At 38.4% G+C, this 20,206-nt stretch overlaps 1 protein-coding gene across 4 annotated transcripts in view; it reads left to right on the top strand.

The window, feature by feature from the left end:
• Positions 1-20,206, top strand: part of LOC124595805 — a 249,294-nt gene that overhangs the window by 111,463 nt on the left and 117,625 nt on the right. For 3 of the 4 annotated variants that reach the window (XM_047134699.1, XM_047134697.1, XM_047134696.1), the window contains exons 10-12: positions 13,177-13,613; positions 18,992-19,052; positions 19,385-19,495. In XM_047134699.1, coding sequence (XP_046990655.1) covers positions 13,177-13,613; positions 18,992-19,052; positions 19,385-19,495 — 609 coding nt within the window. The remainder of the gene's footprint in view (positions 1-13,176; positions 13,614-18,991; positions 19,053-19,384; positions 19,496-20,206) is intronic. The other variant, XM_047134700.1, reaches the window with a different exon arrangement.

Below are 20,206 nucleotides of genomic sequence, written 5' to 3'. Positions count from 1 at the left end.
AGACAGGCATAGTATATCTATTTCATTCTCAGCTTCTAAATCTTCTAAACAAACCAGAAGCTCATCTACTTTATTCTTTAAACTCCCAATATTTTGATGAAATATACTTACATTACTTTTAATTATACTTTTATGAGAACCTTTCCTTATTCTAACATTTGCAGTACTCTCCTGTCTGAGTTTCTCATTGTGCTTAGGCCTAGTTCCTATACCAGTGGTCACATGGTGTTCAGAGAGGCAGATTATGTCAACTGGGTTGGGTGACTTTAATTCATCAATGGAATTACCTAGGACTGAGATACAACTTGGAGATAAAATTTCTGGTGATTGGTGAAAATGTATAATTGATAGCTGTGATTGGTGATCAAATGTGCTAGAATTGTGCTGTTTAATTTCTTTCCTAAACTGAAGATTTGTTTCAATCCTGATCTCTCATAGAACTTGACATCTTTCTGTCTTACGATTGTTGGTAATCCTCCTTGTGAGTTTGAATCTCTGTAATTTTCTGTTCCTGGTCTTTTTTCCAAGTTATATTTAGGAGGAAGCAGTATATTGATTAACTCTTCTAGGAACATACCCCCTCGGAAATTTAACAATAAACCACACCACAATGCAGAATGCCTCTCCTGCAGTGTCTGTCTCGAAGTTGGCTGAGTGTCTCCATGAGATGAAAGAAATTTTTCAAATAGTTAAGGGAAACAAAAACTTAATAGTGATGGGATACCATAATTTGATAGTAGGAAATGTAAAAAAAAGTAGAACAACATGACATGGGGGAAAGGAATGTAAGGGGAAGCTGTCTGGTAGATTTCTTAACAGGGCAGAAGTTCATATTCCTAACACTCATGAAAGAAGAGTGTATATGTGTAAGATACCTGGAGATGTGAGAAACTGTCAGATAAATTATATAATGGTAAGACAGAGATGGCAAATCCAGAGTTTAAACTGCAAGACGTTTCCAGGCACACAGGTGGTTTCTGACCATAATTTATTTGCTTATGAACTGCAGATTAAAACTGAACAAACTGCAGAAAAGTAAAGGGATAGGAGATTAAGGGGACATAACATGGTTAAATTGAAAGAAACAGACATTGAGGGTTTCATAGGAAGCATTGGCAACGATTGATGGAAACAAGGGAAACAAATAAAATAGATGATGACTGACAATACTATGTAAAGATAGATTTCTACTCACCATAAAGGTGATACATTGATTTGCAGATAGTCACAATGAAAACACTGGTAACACATTGAGTTTTTGGCCAAAGCCTTATTGAGAGAAGAAATCACACATTCGCAAAAGCAGGCACACATCGTGTATATGACTGCTGTTTGCAGCTGCTCAGGTAACTGTCGCATAGAACAAAAGGAGCAATCCAGAACGGGCCAGGGGACAGTAGGGGGGGCAGGGAAAGGGGGGGGGCAGGATGGTAGAGCAGGGGGGTGGGGGAGGGAGGAAGTGTGCTGTCTCATGGAGCATGCAGGGACTTGAGGATGCCAAGAAAAGGCTGCAAGGCTCAGTGTTGGGAGGCTGTGGGGAAGACTCCCTGCACACCCACCTACTACATGGCCCTCAAAAATCTACAAACCCAACAATCCTGGACGCTCCATTTTTAGCTTGTTATTTTGCCCCTCCTGAAAAAATTTTGGGATTCATTGACCAACACCTCCAACCAGTTGCCCAAAATCTTGCTGCCATATCAAACATACCAACCCCTTCCTTCACTGAATCTTCACCATCCTCACGCCTTTATCCTCAGAATCCCTATTCATCAGTGTTGACCCTACTTCCATATACACCAACTTTCAATATACCCATGGCCTTGCTGCTATTGAACAGTAACTCTTCCAATGTTCTTCAGTCTCCAAACCCACTACCTCATTCACTAACTTTATAGTAACACACAACTACTTCTCCTTTGAAGGGAAGGTGCATAAAAAATCTGTGGCACAGCCGTAGTCACCCACAGGACACTCCCCTATGCCAATCTGTTTATAGGCCATCTAGAGGAAACCATCCTAGTCTCCCAAGACTCCAAACCCCTGGTCGGGTTCCAAGTTCAGGTTCATTCATGATACCTCCATGATCTGGACTTGGGTTCGAGACACCTTTCCTCATTCCTTCACAACCTCAACACTTTCTCTCCCCTCTGCTTCACAAGATCGTTGTCATCCCAGTGCCACCTTTTTGGACATGGACCACCTCCTCTCTTATGACTTCATCCACACCTCTGTCCACATTAAACCTACCAAGTACCAACAGTACCTGCATTTTGACAGCTGCCATCACTTCCACATCAAAAAATCCCTCCCACCACCATTGGCTGATATAATCTGCAGTGACGAGAACTCCCTTGCCCAGTATACTGAAGGTTTCACAAAGGTCTGCACAGACAGGCAGTACTCCCAAAACCTAGTCCACAAGCAGATTTCCCACGTCATATCCTCAAACACACCCAATCCTCCCACAACCCCCAAGATGCAGCCACAAAGGAACACCTCCTTCATCACCCAGTACAACCCCAGAATGGAACAACTGAACCACAACTTTGTTAGGGCTTTGATTATTTGTCATCATGTCCTGAAATGACAGTCATCCTACTCAAGGATCTTTTCACCCCTCTGAAAGTGGTGTTCTGTGACCCACCCAACCTCCACAAGCTCCTAATCCATGCCTATGCCACTCCCAGTCCCAACCCCATGCCACAGGGATCATATCCCTTTGGAAGACCTGGGTGCACATCCTGTTCCAGTCCTATCACAGGCTTATCCCACACCAACAGAGGCCTGGCCACCTATGAAAGCAGCTGCGTCATATACTAGCTCTACTGCAATCATTGCACAGCTATTTATGTTGGTATGACTACCAACTAGCTGTCCACCAGGATGAATGACCACCACCAAACTGTGGCCAAGAGGACAGTGGACTACCTTTGGGCACTAAGTACAGCTGAACATAACATGCTTGATTTCAGTGGCTGCTTCACAACCTGAGCCATTTGAATCCTCCCCCCACCACCAGGTTTTCTGAAATGTGCGGGTGGGAGTCGATACTTCCTCCACTCCCGAAATTATCCCAGTGTCAACTTACAGTGACTTCTGTCTCCACAAATTCCATCCAACCGTTTCCATCCCTTCTGTCCTATCCACCTCCTTCCAGTTCACATCCCCTCCCCTTCATTGTGTACCACCCCTGCCAATGCCACCCCTGCCAATGCAACCACCTGTCTTTTCCCCTTCTCTGTTCCCTCTCCTGTTCTGCTGGCTGAAAGCTCAGTTTGTGCAACAGCCTTTTCATTGTGATTGTCTGCAACTCAGTGTGTCATCTTTACAGTGAGTAGTGGTCTATTCTTTACAAAATGTTGTTGATATTCCAACCTGGATATTCCATTGTTTAAATTAGATGATGATTGGATAGCTTTGAGAGAGGGCATCAGAAGATCAAATATGTGAAAAGACAAGGCCCAGTAGAAATTCTTGAATAATGCACGAAACATTGAATTTGATTGATGGAAGGGGAAAATAAGTGAAAGCAGCAAATGAGGTTGATGAAAGTGAGGACAGATGTATAAAAACTGAAATAGGAAAGGGCAAAATGGCTAAGCAGGTATGGAGGAGAACAGATGCAAGACTGTAGAAAGGTGAATGACTGGGGGAAAGATGGATACTGTCTATAGGAAAATAAAGGAATCTTTGGAGAAAAAAGAAGCAGTGGTATCAATATCAAAAGCTCAGATGGCAATCCAGTACCAAGCAAAGAAGGAAAAACTGAAAGATGGGAGGAGTATACTGAAGGGCTGTACAAGGGAAATGACCATGAAGACAGTGGTGTGGAAATGGAAGAAGTAGTAAATAAAAGTGAGATGAGAGATATAACAACAGTGAGAATAATTTGATAGTAAAAAATGTGTATGCACCAAATGGCTGCAGGAGTAAAAAGTTATAAAAGTTATGGAAATGTGCAAGCTTTTGGAGTGAATGGCTCCTTCTTCTGGCAGAAGGGTTGAAGGAGAAGGAAGAGGGATCAAGGAAAAGGTGCCCAGGTGACTTTCATGTAACTCGTCCCAGTTCATAAACCTCACCAGTCCTTTTCCTTCATCTGTCTTCATTCCCCTTCAATCCTTCTGCCAGAAGAAGGAGCCACTGGCTCCGTAAGCTTGCATATATATTCATAACTTTTATCTATGTTTTTCCAGCTGCTGCTTGGGAAGTAGATTTATTTATCTGCCCAACTATATTACATTTTCAAAAATTAATTATTTTTGTTAATATGTGAGAATAATTTGATAGTGCACTGAAGGACCTAAGTAGAATCAAGATCAGTGAATTGGATGACATTCCCTCATAATTATTGAGGCCCTTGCAAGAGGTAGCCATGACAAAACTATTCTGCCTGATGTGCAGTATATGTGACACAGTTGAAATGCTCTCAGACTTTAAGGAATTCAGGTGCTGGTAGATGTGAGTACTGGGCTGCCAGTTTAATAGTGAAAAATACTGATATGAATTATTAATTTACAGAAAATTCTGGTTGATTATTACGGATTATTTAGAAATAAGAGAGACAACTCACTGAAAGGCAGAAGCGCTGTGTCGTTGATAGGCAGTCATCGATAGGCACACCAACAAAAGGTACAGAGCTTGGCTAGCTTATAATAGCTGTAGGAAACACACACACACACACACACACACACACACACACACACACACACACACGCGCGCGCGCGCCCATGCCTGTCTCCCTACATTGTGCTCAATCGACTGCCAGCTCTCCACGCGCCCATGGTGAGTGTCTTGGGATGAGATGGCGTGTGGGCTGGACTGGACTGGGCTGGGCTGGGCTGGGCTGGGCTGTGGTGGGTGAGGGATGGAGAGAGGTGGGAGGCAGGGAAGGGATTTGTAGATGTAGGAAAAACTGGCGCGCGCGCGCGCACACACACACACACACACACACACACACACACACACACACACACACACACACACGCGCACACACACACACACACCTGTCTCCCTACTTTGTGTTCACTCAGTGAGCATACTGGGGTGAGCTGGGGGTGTGGTGGGGTGAGATGAGGGATGGAGAGAGGCAGGAGGCAGCAAGGCGGGTTCTAGCTGTAGAAAAAAAATCTCTCTCTCTCTCTCTCTCTCTCTCTCTCTCTCTCATGCACACACACACACACACTCACTCACTCACTCACTCACTCATGTGCACACACCTGTCTCCCTACATTGTGCTCAGTTGACTGCCGGTCTCTCTCCACCCCTCACCCCATCCCACTCCCCACCCCAGCTTCACCTCAGTACACTCATTGTGGGCCAATAAAGAGCTGGCAGTTGACTGAGCACGATGTAGGTAGACAGGTGTGTGTGTGTGTGTGTGTGTGTGTGTGTGTGTGTGTGTGTGTGTGCGTCTGTGCGTGCGTGCGTGTGTGCGTGCTTGTGTGCATGTTTTTCTTACAGCTAGAAAAAGGAAGTGCATTCCAAAAGCTAGCCAAGCTCTGTACCTTTTGTTTGTGTGCCTATCGACAACGCAGCACCACTGCCTTTGGGTGAGTCATCGCCTTTATTCCTAAGTAATTCATTACATGAGTAATTATTAGGAAAATGCAGACTGTCAGAAGCAAGCACAGCATTTATGATAAAGGGAAACTCTTTGACACTGAATGTAAATTTAAATGTTACAAAGTCTTTACCGGATGTATTTGTCTGGAGTATAGCTCTTTCAGGGGCAGTGGCTATCACCAGGCATTATCTCTTTCAAGGGTGGTGGTTATCGGTGTTAACCACCTATTTTACAACACCTGGTGACCGATAGGGGCAGCAGTTGTCACTGTGAGCCACACAGTTTGTTGAGGGAGTTCTCCCTAGATGGCATGGCATTGGGTATCACGCATTTTGCTTTCGTATTGTTGGTACAGCACAATTTTTTTTGTTGCCTTGCAGCAGTTTTGTGCCGTTTAGTTGATGTAGGTTTTGAAGAACAAATTTGGCATATATATACTACTTTCATTTCCAAGTAAGTATTTTCATAGGTAAATTTAGTTCATACTAATGACCTTCAGTGCAATAGTTACGTGAAGCAAGTTTGTTTATTTCATATTTTTGTTACTTTAATCTAGGTTACCGCTGCTAACCACCACGCAGTTGGGATACTGCTTTCATTCAGTATGGCTAGGAGGTGACTTAGTGATGACGAAATAAGAAAACTACTTTTCGAGGACCTTCCATCAGACTCAGATAGTGAAATATGTTTGTTTGAAGACTCTGACATTGATCCTACATATGAACCCGACTGTGATGATATTCTGTTATCATGTTCTAAAGAGAGTTGCAATGAAGCAGATGATAATTTACCAGAAAGTAATCATCACTTGTGCTATAATAAACAACCTTGAATGGCTAAAATTCCATCAAATGATGATTCTTCAGCCTCTGAATCACTTTCTCTGTCCGTGCCAAGATGTTTGAAATCACCACTGGCTAAAGCAATAACATCTGTGACAGTTAGTTCTTCACATATACAGCCAAACACCCCAAATTGTTCTGGTACCTCTGGTGAATCTGGAAGTGTACGCATTGTTCAGGATGATTCTCCACAATGGAGCCAAAATTTCAAAGTTGAAGCACTGCCTAATTTTGTGGAAAAAATTGGCCCTACAGCTGTTTTTACAGAGATGTCAAATCCATCACCACATAAAATATTTTGCAAATTTTTTACTGATGAAATGGTGAAACATACTATATTTCACACCAATTTATATGCCACACAAAAAGGAAAGCCTTTCATCCGAACTACTGAAGATGAGATAAGGGTTTTCTTACACATAAATTTATTTATGAGTGTCAAAAAATTACCAAGTTATCGAGATTATTGGTCTTCATCTCCATATTTATTTGAGTCCTATATATGTGACTTGATTACTGTAAAACGATTCAGTTTTCTCCTCAGTCATATCGATTCTCGATGATGCCTAAAAGGGACAGGCCAATTTTGAAAAGCTTTTTAAAATAAGGCCTCTTGTTGAAATGTTGAATAAAAGGTTTGCTCAATGCTATCAGCCTCATCAAAAAGTAGCAATTGATGAGTCAGTGGTGAAATTTAAAGGCAGAAGCTCAATGAAGCAATACATGAGGGACAAGCCTGTGAAAAGAGACTATAAAATGTGGATGCTGTGTGATGAATCTGCATATAATTGAAGCTCCAAATTTATACTGGAAGATTAGCCACAGAGAATTCTGAACTGGATTGGGTGCACGGGTAGTAACAGATTTATGTGAAGAACTTTATGGCAAAAATCATATTGTTTTCATGGATAATTTCTTCACATCTTATAATCTTTTTGTCCTACTAAAAGCCCAGAAAACATTTGCAGTTGGAACTGTGAACTCTACACGTAAATTCCTCCAAAAACTGAAGGAAGATAAAAAGAAGAAACGAGGAGACTTTGACAGCAAAGTCAGCAATCATGGTGTAGCATTTTACGAGTGGATGGACAAACGAGCTGTGAATTTGATCTCTTACTATGCATGATCCTAGTGACACCACAAGTGTAAATAGGAAGGTAAAAGATGGATCAACTACTGTAGTGGCATGTCCCCATGTATTGAGTGACTATAACAGGCATTTTGTTGACAATTTTGATTGTCTAAAAGGAGACTGTGGTTGTGATCGCGAAAGTAAAAAATGGTGGCGTAGGCTTTTTTTCCACTTTATTGATATGTGTGTAGTGAGTGTGTTTATCATACACAAAGAAATTGAAATGGAACAATTCACGAATAAAGCCTTCCGAAGGAAAGCGTACGAAGTACTGCTTGCCGAAGCAATTGTCCATCACAGTAGCTTAGGTCAAAAAGGGAAGAGCGTAACTCTCAGTAAACATAAACCACACGTGGACAAACAAATCAGATTGGAAGGTAGTGCACATCAGTCAAAACAGGCCACATCAAGATGATGGGCAGTATGCAGCACACGTGCTGTCACTGTTATAACAGTGTGGGTGTGTTCTTCATGTAATGTGCCTCTTTGTCTACGAAAAGGCAGAACTTGCTTTCAAACATTTCATTCTCAATAATGATGTACTTTTGAGTTGTTTGTGTAAATAATTTCCTAATAAAACTATTCAAAATTTTGCCTCTCAAAATTTCTCAACAAATAAGTAACTAATGAGTATTATGGGCGGTGGTTAACAGAGTTAACCACAATTTAATTACTGTATTTAAAAAAGTAAGCAAAATGTTGCAAAATTGTATTTAAATAAATTGTTTTGTTTGGTAAGAAGTTTTATAATTTTGACAAATCACTTGTTTTCATTTCCTGCCCCTCAGAGAGTCAAAAATGTGTGGTTAACATTGATAACCACTGCCCCTGAAAGAGATAGCCTTGTAAGGAAGTGAAAAATGTGTAAGAAACATTTCAGACAAGAAGAGAGTTGAAGCTTTTGAAATGTGGTGCTACAGAAGAATGATGAAAAATAAATTGAGTGGATTGAATAACTAATAGGAAGGTACTGAACAGAATTAGTGAAAAAAGATATTCGTGGCCCAACATGTGTTAAAGAAGGCGCTAGAGAGAGATCGAGGTTTGAATAAAGTGAGCTGGTTCAAATGGATTAGGTTGTAGTAGTTATGCAGATATGAAGAGTCTTGCACAGAATAGACAAGGATAGAGGGCTGCATCAAACCACTACTTAAGAGCACAACAACAATAGAAACAGCACTTACAATCATTTGGTTTTTATACAGACTAAATTATGGAGATTAAAGTCTACCTATTAGGAAAGCAACTGTTCTTTCTAATGGCCATATGCAGCTTTGCTGTATGATTAAACGCGAATTCTTTACAGACGAATGGAAAAACTGGTAGAAGCGGACCTTGGGGAAGATCAGTTTGGATTCCATAGAAATGTTGGAACACGTGAGGCAATACTAACCTAACGACTTATGTTAGAAGAAAGATTAAGAAAAGGCAAACCTACGTTTCTAGCATTTGTAGACTTAGAGAAAGCTTTTGACAATGTTAACTGGAATACTCTCTTTCAAATTCTGAAGGTGGCAGGTATAAAATACAGGGAGCGAAAGGCTATTTACAATTTGTACAGAAATCAGATGGCAGTTATAAGAGTCGAGGGGCATGAAAGGGAAGCAGTGGTTGGGAAAGGAGTGAGACAGGGTTGTAGCCTCTCCCCGATGTTATTCAATCTGTATATTGAGCAAGCAGTAAAGGAAACAAAAGAAAAATTCGGAGTAGGTATTAAAACTCATGAGAAGAAGTAAAAACTTTGAGGTTTGCCGATGACATTTTAATTCTGTCACAGACAGCAAAGGACTTGGAAGAGCAGTTGAAAGGAATGGACAGTGTCTTGAAAGGAGGATATAAAATGAACATCAACAAAAGCAAAACGAGGATAATGGAATGTAGTCAAATTAAATCGGGTGATGCTGAGGGAATTAGATTAGGAAATGAGACACTTAAAGTAGTAAAGGAGTTTTGCTATTTAGGGAGTAAAATAACTGATGATGGTCGAAGTAGAGAGGATATAAAATGTAGACTGGCAATGGGAAGGAAATCGTTTCTGAAGAAGAGAAATTTGTTAACATCGAGTATAGATTTAAGTGTCAGGAAGTCATTTCCGAAAGTATTTGTATGGAGTGTAGCCATGTATGGAAGTGAAACATGGACGATAAATAGTTTGGACAAGAAGAGAATAGAAGCTTTCGAAATGTGGTGCTACAGAAGAATGCTGAAGATAAGGTGGGTAGATCATGTAACTAATGAGGAGGTATTGAATAGGATTGGGGAGAAGAGAAGTTTGTGGCACAACTTGACTAGAAGAAGGGATCGGTTGGTAGGACATGTTTTGAGGCATCAAAGGATCACAAATTGAGCATTGGAGGGCAGCATGGAGGGTAAAAATCGTAGAGGGAGACCAAGAGATGAATACACTAAGCAGATTCAGAAGAATGTAGGTTGCAGTAGTTACTGGGAGATGAAGAAGCTTGCACAAGATAGAGTAGCATGGAGAGCTGCATCAAACCAGTCTCAGGACTGAAGACCACAACAACAACAACATATGTTACACCACCTTTGTGCCATCAGTGCATACTTTTATTCAGTTGTATAAAATGCAAACATGTTTTAAGCAAGAACTGTTGCTACCTTATTTTCTAGAATGTTATGTTATAATGTTATATAGCTTTCCATCTGCAACAAAATGATGTTATTGTGAGCTTGGTCGGCGAGTTAACAAATCACTTTATCTATAAATGTAATTTTATTGCATGAAAGAGTTTCATGACTATATTTCGCAATTATGTAGTTATTTTCATAGTATCTGACCTTATCTACAAGCTCATCTATTGTTGTAGTACTCCCACAGCACTCGCACCAGGCATATACCGACTTACATGCAACTTTTGTCAGGCAGTATGCATAGAACAGATATGCAGAAATTTTAAAATAGGACATTCAGAACTTGTTAGAGTACTTGAAAAATTAAAGCTCACATAGCATAACTGCTGCCCACTTTATGAAAAATATTAAAATCCACCCACATATTGTTCCAAAACCTTACCTTAGAAGAAAACTTCCACATATCGAAGACAATACCAGGAGGAAAATAGCTTCAGTTTATGATCTTCGCTATTGGTTCCTGTATAATGAACAAGTTAGCTTTATGTTAAAACAAAACTTGTCAAGGTGTATGAAAATTTGATGTACAGAGGTTTTGCTGTCACATCATTGAAGGCATTTTCATATCTATCTGTACACTTATTTTGACTTCAGTAATTTTCTATTTCTTTGTTAGACCTTCACTTCATTTGAATCTATTCTAAGGCTCTGTCTGTTTTATTTGTAATTTCTTAATGATGCTTTTGAACCATGGCACATATTTCCCATGTTTCAATATTTTATACAACACACATTTATTTAGTGTGTGTCTGACAGTACTGTAAAATTTGGCACACAAATGATCCACGTTTTCTTCCCTGGAGATGTATATATGCTGCAAGCTACTCAGGTAACTTTAGCAAGTTGATTTTAAGTGCAATTGAAGCGTTCCTGATTAAATATTTCTAACTTCTGCCGAGTTTCCTCCACAAGCCAGTAGGAAGTCTTCATTTTCACTGTGAATGGAGAATAATTTTGTCTTCCTTGTTTGAAACAGATTTTTGTTAGCCATCAAGTAACCTACGAACTTGTACATCTACCTACACATTCTTATGAAAAGAATAGTTGCTACTCATCACATAAAGACTGTCAGAAAGTAAGCTCTCAGCCGACAAGGCCTTCATAGGAAAAAAACACACACACACACACACACACACACACACACACACACACACACACACACACACACACAGTCTCTGGCTGCTGAGACCACTTGGCCAATAGCTTACTTTCTGACAGTCGTTTTGTTGTACCTATCTGCGACTCAACATCTCTGCTATATGGTGAGTAGTAACTAGTCTTTTCATAATATTGTCATCTTCCATCATGGATTTTCCATTGTTTGATTCTACAGGGCTATTACAAATGATTGAAGCGATTTCATAAATTCACTGTAGCTTCATTCATTGACATATGGTCACGACATACTACAGATACGTAGAAAAACTCATAAAGTTTTGTTCGGCTGAAGCTGCACTTAAGGTTTCTGCCGCCAGAGCGCTCGAAAGCGCAGTGAGACAAAATGGCGACAGGAGCCGAGAAAGCGTATGTCGTGCTTTAAATGCACTCACATCAGTCAGTCATAACAGTGCAACGACACTTCAGGACGAAGTTCAACAAAGATCCACCAACTGCTAACTCCATTCGGCAATGGTATGTGCAGTTTAAAGCTTCTGGATGCCTCTGTAAGGGGAAATCAACGGGTCGGCCTGCAGTGAGCGAAGAAAAGGTTGAACGCGTGCGGGCAAGTTTCACGCGTAGCCCGCGGAAGTCGACGAATGAAGCAAGCAGGGAGCTAAACGTACCACAGCCGACAGTTTGGAAAATCTTACGGAAAAGGCTAAAGCAGAAGCCTTACCGTTTACAATTGCTACAAGCCCTGACACCCGATGACAAAGTCAAACGCTTTGAATTTTCGGCGCGGTTGCAACAGCTCATGGAAGAGGATGCGTTCAGTGCGAAACTTGTTTTCAGTGATGAAGCAACATTTTTTCTTAATGGTGAAGTGAACAGACACAATGTGCAAATCTGGGTGGTAGAGAATCCTCACGCATTCGTGCAGCAAATTCGCAATTCACCAAAAGTTAACGTATTTTGTGCAATCTCACGGTTTAAAGTTTACGGCCCCTTTTTCTTCTGCGAAAAAAACGTTACAGGACACGTGTATCTGGACATGCTGGAAAATTGGCTCATGCCACAACTGGAGACCAACAGCACCGACTTCATCTTTCAACAGGATGGTGCTCCACCACACTTCCATCATGATGTTTGTCATTACTTAAACAGGAGATTGGAAAACCGATGGATCGGTTGTGGTGGAGATCATGATCAGCAATTCATGTCATGGCCTCCGTGCTCTCCCGACTTAACCCCATGTGATTTCTTTCTGTAGTGTTATGTGAAAGATTCAGTGTTTAAACCGCCTCTACCAAGAAACGTGCCAGAACTGCGAGCTCGCATCAACGATGCTTTCGAACTCATTGATGGGGACATGCTGCGCTGAGTGTGGGAGGAACTTGATTATCGGCTTGATGTCTGCCGAATCACTAGAGGGGCACATATCAAACATTTGTGAATGCCTAAAAAAACTTTTTGAGTTTTTGTATGTGTGTGCAAAGCATTGTGAAAAAATCTGAAATAATAATGTTATCGTAGAGCTGTGAAATCGCTTCAATCATTTGTAATAACCCTGTACATGCACATTCGTTACACATACAGTATTTTGCATGGCACAATGTACCTTATATCAGTGCTACTCATTACCTTTCCTTTTCCACTCGCAAACAGAGGGAACAAAAAATGACTGTCTATATGGTATACGGTTCCGTGCGAGTGCTGATTTCTCTTATCTTGTCTTCACAGTCCTTACACGTGATGTATATTGGTGGCTATAGAATCGTTCTGCAGTCTGTCGTAAACTGAGTGATGTATTATTAATAAACTGAATTATTTTAAAGTTTGTGTTTATTTTTATATTTGGGTGACCTGATGTGTTATTTGAACAGGTTCTCTGCAGATGAAGAATGTGTCACCAATCAGATTTTGAAATTAAATGCCAATGCTAAGTGTCCAAAGAAACTGGGAATGAATGAATGTGATCGCACAAAGCCTAGAACTCGTGGATCACCTCCTAGCATTGATTATGATGAAACAATTCAAGACATTGAGAATGAAAAGCAAGTTGTGGATGCTGTGGCAGAAATTCCAGAGACGGACATTCTGGCAAAGAAGAGTACTGAATCGGACGACGAGGGATTTGGTGAAGCTCCAGAAAAAGGTGGTCAATCAGAAGATTACATAAGAGAGAATAATTTGGATAGGATACAGCCATTCATAAAGTTGGCTTCAGGGCTGTTAAATGAATGGAGCTGCCTTAAAGAAGTTTTTCGCATACCAAAAAGGGAGAGAATAGAACAAATGAAAGAGCATGAACGAGAAGCAGGTGAGCTCTAATTTCTATAACTTTTGTGAATTTATTGTGTGTTTTTTGCATTTAATTATTGGATCCTTTTAACAGCTCAGTTGTCATTAAAGACTTTGAACTGGTAAGAAATTTGTGTCATTTGCAAAGTGATTGTTTGAATTATGAAGCAAGGACATGTTAGACAGTTTACATGCCTTATTTTGTTCATTATTGTACACACTTATGGTATATGATTTGGTGGGTAAATAACAAACTACAAATCCATCGATCTGAGGTTTAACTTCAAATTGGTTGTAGCATTTTTTTCTGTCACTTATTTCTTGCTTCATATCTTAAACTAATTTGTTATTGGGAAAAATGCCAAGTTGTGGAGTACAATAATGCTTTCGGTCCCGTTATAACTATGTGGCTAATGCAATTCGAAGTTTAGAACAAGGTAAGGACATACGGTGTCCAGTAAATCCTTGCCTATTGGAAACACACTGGTGTTCAAAGCGACATTCTGGTTGGCGAAGCCTTTAACATTTTTTTATATAATTGAGAAATGGTCAGCAATAGCAACAGAATGCAGTATGCACTGGACATTTGATAGGGCAATTTCAAAGATGAATCACTGGTTGTCAATTAGAGCTGCAAAAGTGACTAAACATAAACAGCCCTTACACAAAACTATTGAAGAAGCATTTTTACTGGTATGAAGGTCTCAGAATTTGGGTGAAAGAGAATTGCATTGAACAAGTGTTTGTTTTAAAAATTGTAATGATCGAAATTTAGGCAGCACTTATGAAAACAAATGGCTGAAGTGATCCTGAGCTTAACATTAATTCAGCCGCTCAGAAACTGAAGAAGAATGTGAAGTTACAACCTTGGTTTTTATAGATTTGAATTTTTTGCCAAAAAATACCAATAGTTTACTGTAAAACATTTTTTTAACTGTTTGTGTTAGATGGCACTGTAATTGACAAAATTCAATTTTTCCAATTATTGCAATTAAGAACCTACACATTTCATTCTAAATTACATTTGCAATTAAAATGTGAACTTTTTTGTTCTAAGCAGTTGATATTTTTGTTAAAAATGTAGTTTAGTTTTGCAGATTTGATTGTACAGTAAAATTTCTGTGCTTAGACATTTGAACTTAGCACATTTGAAGTAATGGGTGTTTTTCCTTTAGAAGTGAAAATCAAAATAACTTTAACTTATGGCGAGGCTACAAGAAATTTGTATGCTGCTGTATCTCTTTATGCTGAAAGTTTTTTAACAGGCTATGATTTCGTACGACTATTCATCATGTTGTAAAACGTTTTACTACTGAAGGAAGTGTGACACCTAAAAAGAAAAGAACTTGTAGAACAACAGTTACGAGGAACAGCAGTAATGAAATTGCAATACTAGTTGCTCATGATGCACATGCAAGTACCCGAGAAACATCTCACCAGTCATAAATCACGCCCACAAAGTGTTTTAGGAACCCTAAAACATCACGAATACCATCCATACATTGTCTCCATGCGTCAATAACTTCATGGGAATGATTTTCAGGATCAAACAGGGTTTTTGGAAGTAGACAGTCATGCGATTACAAAAAGACCCGCAATTCTTTTGTTGAGTAATTATTCTCTGATTAGTCAACTTTTACGAACTGTGGTAAAGTTAATCATCTTAACATGCATTTTTGGAGTTTAGTAAACCTGCACTGGATGTGTGAAACTGATCATCGGTGTTCTTGGTCTGTTTACATTTGGTGCAGTTGGTAAGTGACAAAATAGTTGACCCCCTAGTTTCTTAAGGCACATTGAACAGAGAAAAGTATCATAAGTTATTGCATGATGAGTTACTGATTCTGTTGGAAAATGTAGCCTTCATAGTGTGACTGAACAAGTGGTTTCAATATAATGGTTGTCTGGCACACAACTCTGCAATAGACCAAGAAGTAGTAAATTGTGTTTTCAGTGGTTGCTGGATCGGTAGTGGTGATCAGGTAATGTGGCCTACCAGATCATTCGACCTTAAATTGCCGGATCTTTTCATGTGAGGTTTTCTTAAATACAAATTACATACAGAAGTACCAACTACTCGATAGAATGTGATAGAATGTATCAAAAATGCTTATGCAAAAATTACAGCAGATATGCTCATAAGTTGTGTGCATGAATTTGAAGCATGAATTAATAAATGTGTCGAAATGGAAGGTTGTCAGTTTGAGGATTCATCGTGAATTACAAAAATGGTGAGAGGCCAGGGGACTCTCCCAAATCAAGCACCTCAGTATTGTGAGAGGCCAGGGGCTCTCCAAAATTGAGCACACCAATGGTGAGAGGCAAGTGGTCTCACCAAAATCAAGCACCCCAATGGGAATGGAAAACTGTTATATCCACTTCATTGTTCCTGTATCACACTAAAAGTAGATTATTAACCAGAGATATAAATGTTTAACCATAAAAGTTTTATTGTTCAATTAAATTTGCAAAATGAAATTACATTTTTCACAAAAATATCAACTGTTCAGAACAAAAAAGTTTACATTCTTGTCGCAAGTGTTAAGTGGAATCAAATGCATTGCTTCCCAATTGCAATAACCCAAAAAATTAAATTTTATCAATTACAGCACCATCTACCTTGAATTGAAAAAAATCTTTTGGGCAAACTCTAGGTGTTTTTTGGTGTAGAATCCGAATCTGAAATAAAAATGGTGGGGTTCCCATTTGAAAATAAAAGGTTGGGGGTAGCCAGTCTTAGCACAAACAGATGTCCCCTTTGAAAATATTAACTTTTCATCTTAAGCATTTTTTTTAGTACAATTCAAATTTTTGGAGTTATTTAGTTGTTACAAGTTAAAACATACTTCCTCTGTACTATAGAAGCTCAATGTCATAAAAATGTTGAAACTAATAAGAACCATTGCAGTCTGAACAAAACTTAATTAGAGCTGAAAGAAGAAAGAAAAGACGTGTAGCGGAAGATTTCTCTGCCAACTTAAATGAGTAGGGGGTGTGAAGTATCACATGAATATCTCCTATTTATAAAAGTGTGTATAGAGATTCATGCAGTCATTGTATTATGTGTTGTGGCACTTTACGTGGGAATGTGATACCTTATGGAGTATTGCAGATGTTCTGTTGGCTCTTAATCAGATGATAGCACAATCCTAGTAACTATTAAATGGTTGCATAAACATCCAAGAGAACGTGAACAGTGCACAAGTTAACTGTGTCTTCCACACATTGTGAGGAAAGAAAGCATACATAGTTTTGGCATATATTTAGTGATTCCTTTTGAGGGAAAGCTTTATCTCAATGACTTTGTTGTTTGATGAACTTTGTTGTGGTCTATCCTGTCAGTCAGTTGAAAGTTTGCTTCTACTCGGCTTAGCCTCTTTCAGTTTATGGCCATAACCACTACTTGTTTCATATTTCTACTATGAATAGATCGGTAACTTGACCAAAGAACTTTCATATACAGTAGCAGATTTATAAATGGTAAACTAAGAAGACTGACACAAAAAGCAGATACAAATCCTTTCTGTTAGTACATTGATATAAATGGCTATCTTTTTATATGGTCTATGGATGGGATAGGTTCAAGGTGTTCATTCTATTCTTGAGTACTTGCCACTATATGTCATGTGGAGAATAACCTTTTTGTTTTTGAAAGTTGCACCAAACCTATTGACATACCTGGGCATTTACACAGAAATGGCAGATCTATTCCTGGAATGAAATTCCTAAGGTAATCATTGTAATGACAGAGAGGGAAGTGTGGTACCTCCACAAAAAAAGGATAATAAGAAACAGTATATAGTGTAGCTTTTAATAGCCACAGTAAACAAAGAAAATTTATCGATTTTGTGCTAGAGCAAGTATTAACAATACAATCAAGATCAGAGTAATTCTGCATTCCATAAATGGCAAATCACGACATGCTGTAAAAATAAAGCAAAGCAGTTGTTAAGCATTTAAAGAATGTCATTGTGGAAATGCCATACGGATCTTCTCCAATCAATCAGTTTGCCCATAACTGAGCATTGGCCAAAAACTGAATACACAGTGCTATTACTTTGGGATGTTGCCTCATTCTGGTACTGGAACTTTAAAGATGATATGAAATTATGTTTGGATGGGAAACTCCGTAATACTGAAAATGTGGTATAATGTGGTGAAGTTTGAAGAAGTTTTGAATTTGGTATAGTGCATTTCAAATCTACATATGGTAGGAGCCAAATTTGATGTTAGCAGCACAAGAGGTGAAGAGTACAGATAAACCCTATAGGCTTTGCTAGCTTTCAATAGTGTAAACCATCACAGTGTTCAATTTGAGTGATGGAAAAAATGGGCAGCATCAGATATATATTACGAAATTTGTGTTATCCAAACATTTATTGATCAGGGTTCACTTGGAATTTCATGGAGATTCAGGAGTCACAATGAAACCTTCAGTTTAGTACATTAATGTCCTCCATCACTGCGGTGGAATTACATATGATTTTTAAAGCTCGTAGGCTATCAAGTCTAGAGAAAATCTGGATTTAATATAACTCTGTTTCAAAAATGTTATTTGTGGTTAAAATGTGTTTTACCATGCAGTGTATGATAAAATTTAAATAGGAAATCTATTTTTTTACACCTGACTGTGGACTCCATTAGCCATTAGGTCATACGGAAATAAGACCACTGAAGTACAGCATTCTTAGGTTAGAGAATGGAGTAGAAATTTTGTGGATTAACTGTTGCAAAGGTTTAAGGCTGACTAATCATAAATAATCATTGCTGTGTGAAGGTATTCCATGAAGAAGTTAAAGTGCTACAAAACTGTGATGATGAATGGCTATGTTCCATACTATGAGGATGGTAATATTAGTGTGGCAATTGTATAAAAGAGTATGAGGATATGAACTGAATCTCTCTGAAAGAAAGGAGAAATAACAAAAAGAATAATGATAGATAACATTTATCATCAAGATTATTGTGAAATAAAATTTTTCTGACATAATTTCTTCATTTAACTGCAAGCATCAAAATTGGTTTTCATAGGTATTTTAGCATACTTGTTTATGGTACCGACTATAATCAGTGTCAGATATTATCTTTTTTATTAATCTGATTTAAATATTTTACAAAATGCATTTCTTACATGTTTTGTAATTACATTATTTGGTAGAGGTCATAATGTAGAACTCAGAAAAAATAGTAATGCAGGGTAAATAAATCTTGCTGTAAAATGTGTAGTCTGTGAGAGTTGAAAGTATTACTTTAGAATAGTAATAGGAAAGTAAGCAAAACTGGTTTTTTTCTTTAATTAATACTTAATCAATCAGATACAAAGCAGCAACAAGAAATTAATGAATATGTTAATACTTCAGCCTAACTGTGTATAATTTACAATTGCTTCCATTTCAGATCGTGGATATAAAGAATATTTGGATAAAGAAGAAATGCCAGATAAACAGTCATATGATCGGTATGTTATGTACTTATTTGTTTCTCATTAATATTATAATACTGTGTAGAACCGAAATTGCATATTTCATTGGGGACATTTCACACATTGATGTCATTATTTTTTGCCACAAGTATCATATTTTTGTATGTGGGTCATATTTGAATTGGACTATAATTTCAGTTATAGAAGTGATTAGGAAACTATTATTTTTCTCTTTTTTGTTTTTGTTAAGTAAAATTAGTTTTTTAAGTTGTTTGTTTTAAGTTGTTTTTGTTTTGTTGACAAGAATTGTGAGACGTACCTGTTGATAAATTTTAATTGGGCATCAAATTATGTATTATGTTCTTCAGGCACTGGCGACAAGAACGTTTCCATAGTGAGTATGAAAAGGGAGTTCGTAAAAGATCGAGAGATTCCCCTGACCCAGAAAGAGTTAAAAAAAACTCAAGATTTGATGATAGGTTTGTATTTTACTTGATATACTGGAATAAGCTCAGAAAATTGTTGTATTTAAGTGTTTTGTATATCACAGCATGTTACCGTTGCTCAGCATAAGGAGCAATTGTAGTATGAGAGGCACAGCACTCTTACAAAACTAAAATGAAGTATATTATGGCTCGAGCATCAAAGACAATAAATAGAATAACTCTATTTGCAGAAAGTGGATGATGTGGTCACCACAACAAATAATGGCATTAAAAGGAAACAGGATCCCCTGTTGTTGGAACCACAAGTTTATATTGGAGTAATCAATCTAGAAAGTGTATAAAACAAAAGTATTAAACAAATGCTTTGACCTGTCAGTTCCATGTTTATACTGTATGACAGTTACATCAGATATTGCGAAGAATTGTCACTGCCTAATATTTGCCGTAGTAACTTACATGACAACCTGTATACTATGTTATAGGACAAATTGCAGATCCTATTGTATTAACTGACACACATCACTGAAATAGAGGTACATAGGAGGCCACTTATAATGGTTTATAAACCTGAAAACTGGTTTTGGCAAATAAACACTTCTAGTGCATCACAAAGTATATAGAAAATGTGATTTAATAAATATCTGAAAGCTGTGGAGCACCAAGCATTCAAGATTTTTAAATGCTAAAGAGATGCTCATATTCATTGATGGAATGAAGCCAGAGTAGTGATATATTTACAGTAGG

The sequence above is a fragment of the Schistocerca americana genome, chromosome 2, assembly GCF_021461395.2.
Source record: "Schistocerca americana isolate TAMUIC-IGC-003095 chromosome 2, iqSchAmer2.1, whole genome shotgun sequence".
Taxonomy (NCBI): Eukaryota; Metazoa; Arthropoda; class Insecta; order Orthoptera; family Acrididae; genus Schistocerca; species Schistocerca americana.
This window is presented reverse-complemented; position numbering and strand designations above follow the sequence as displayed.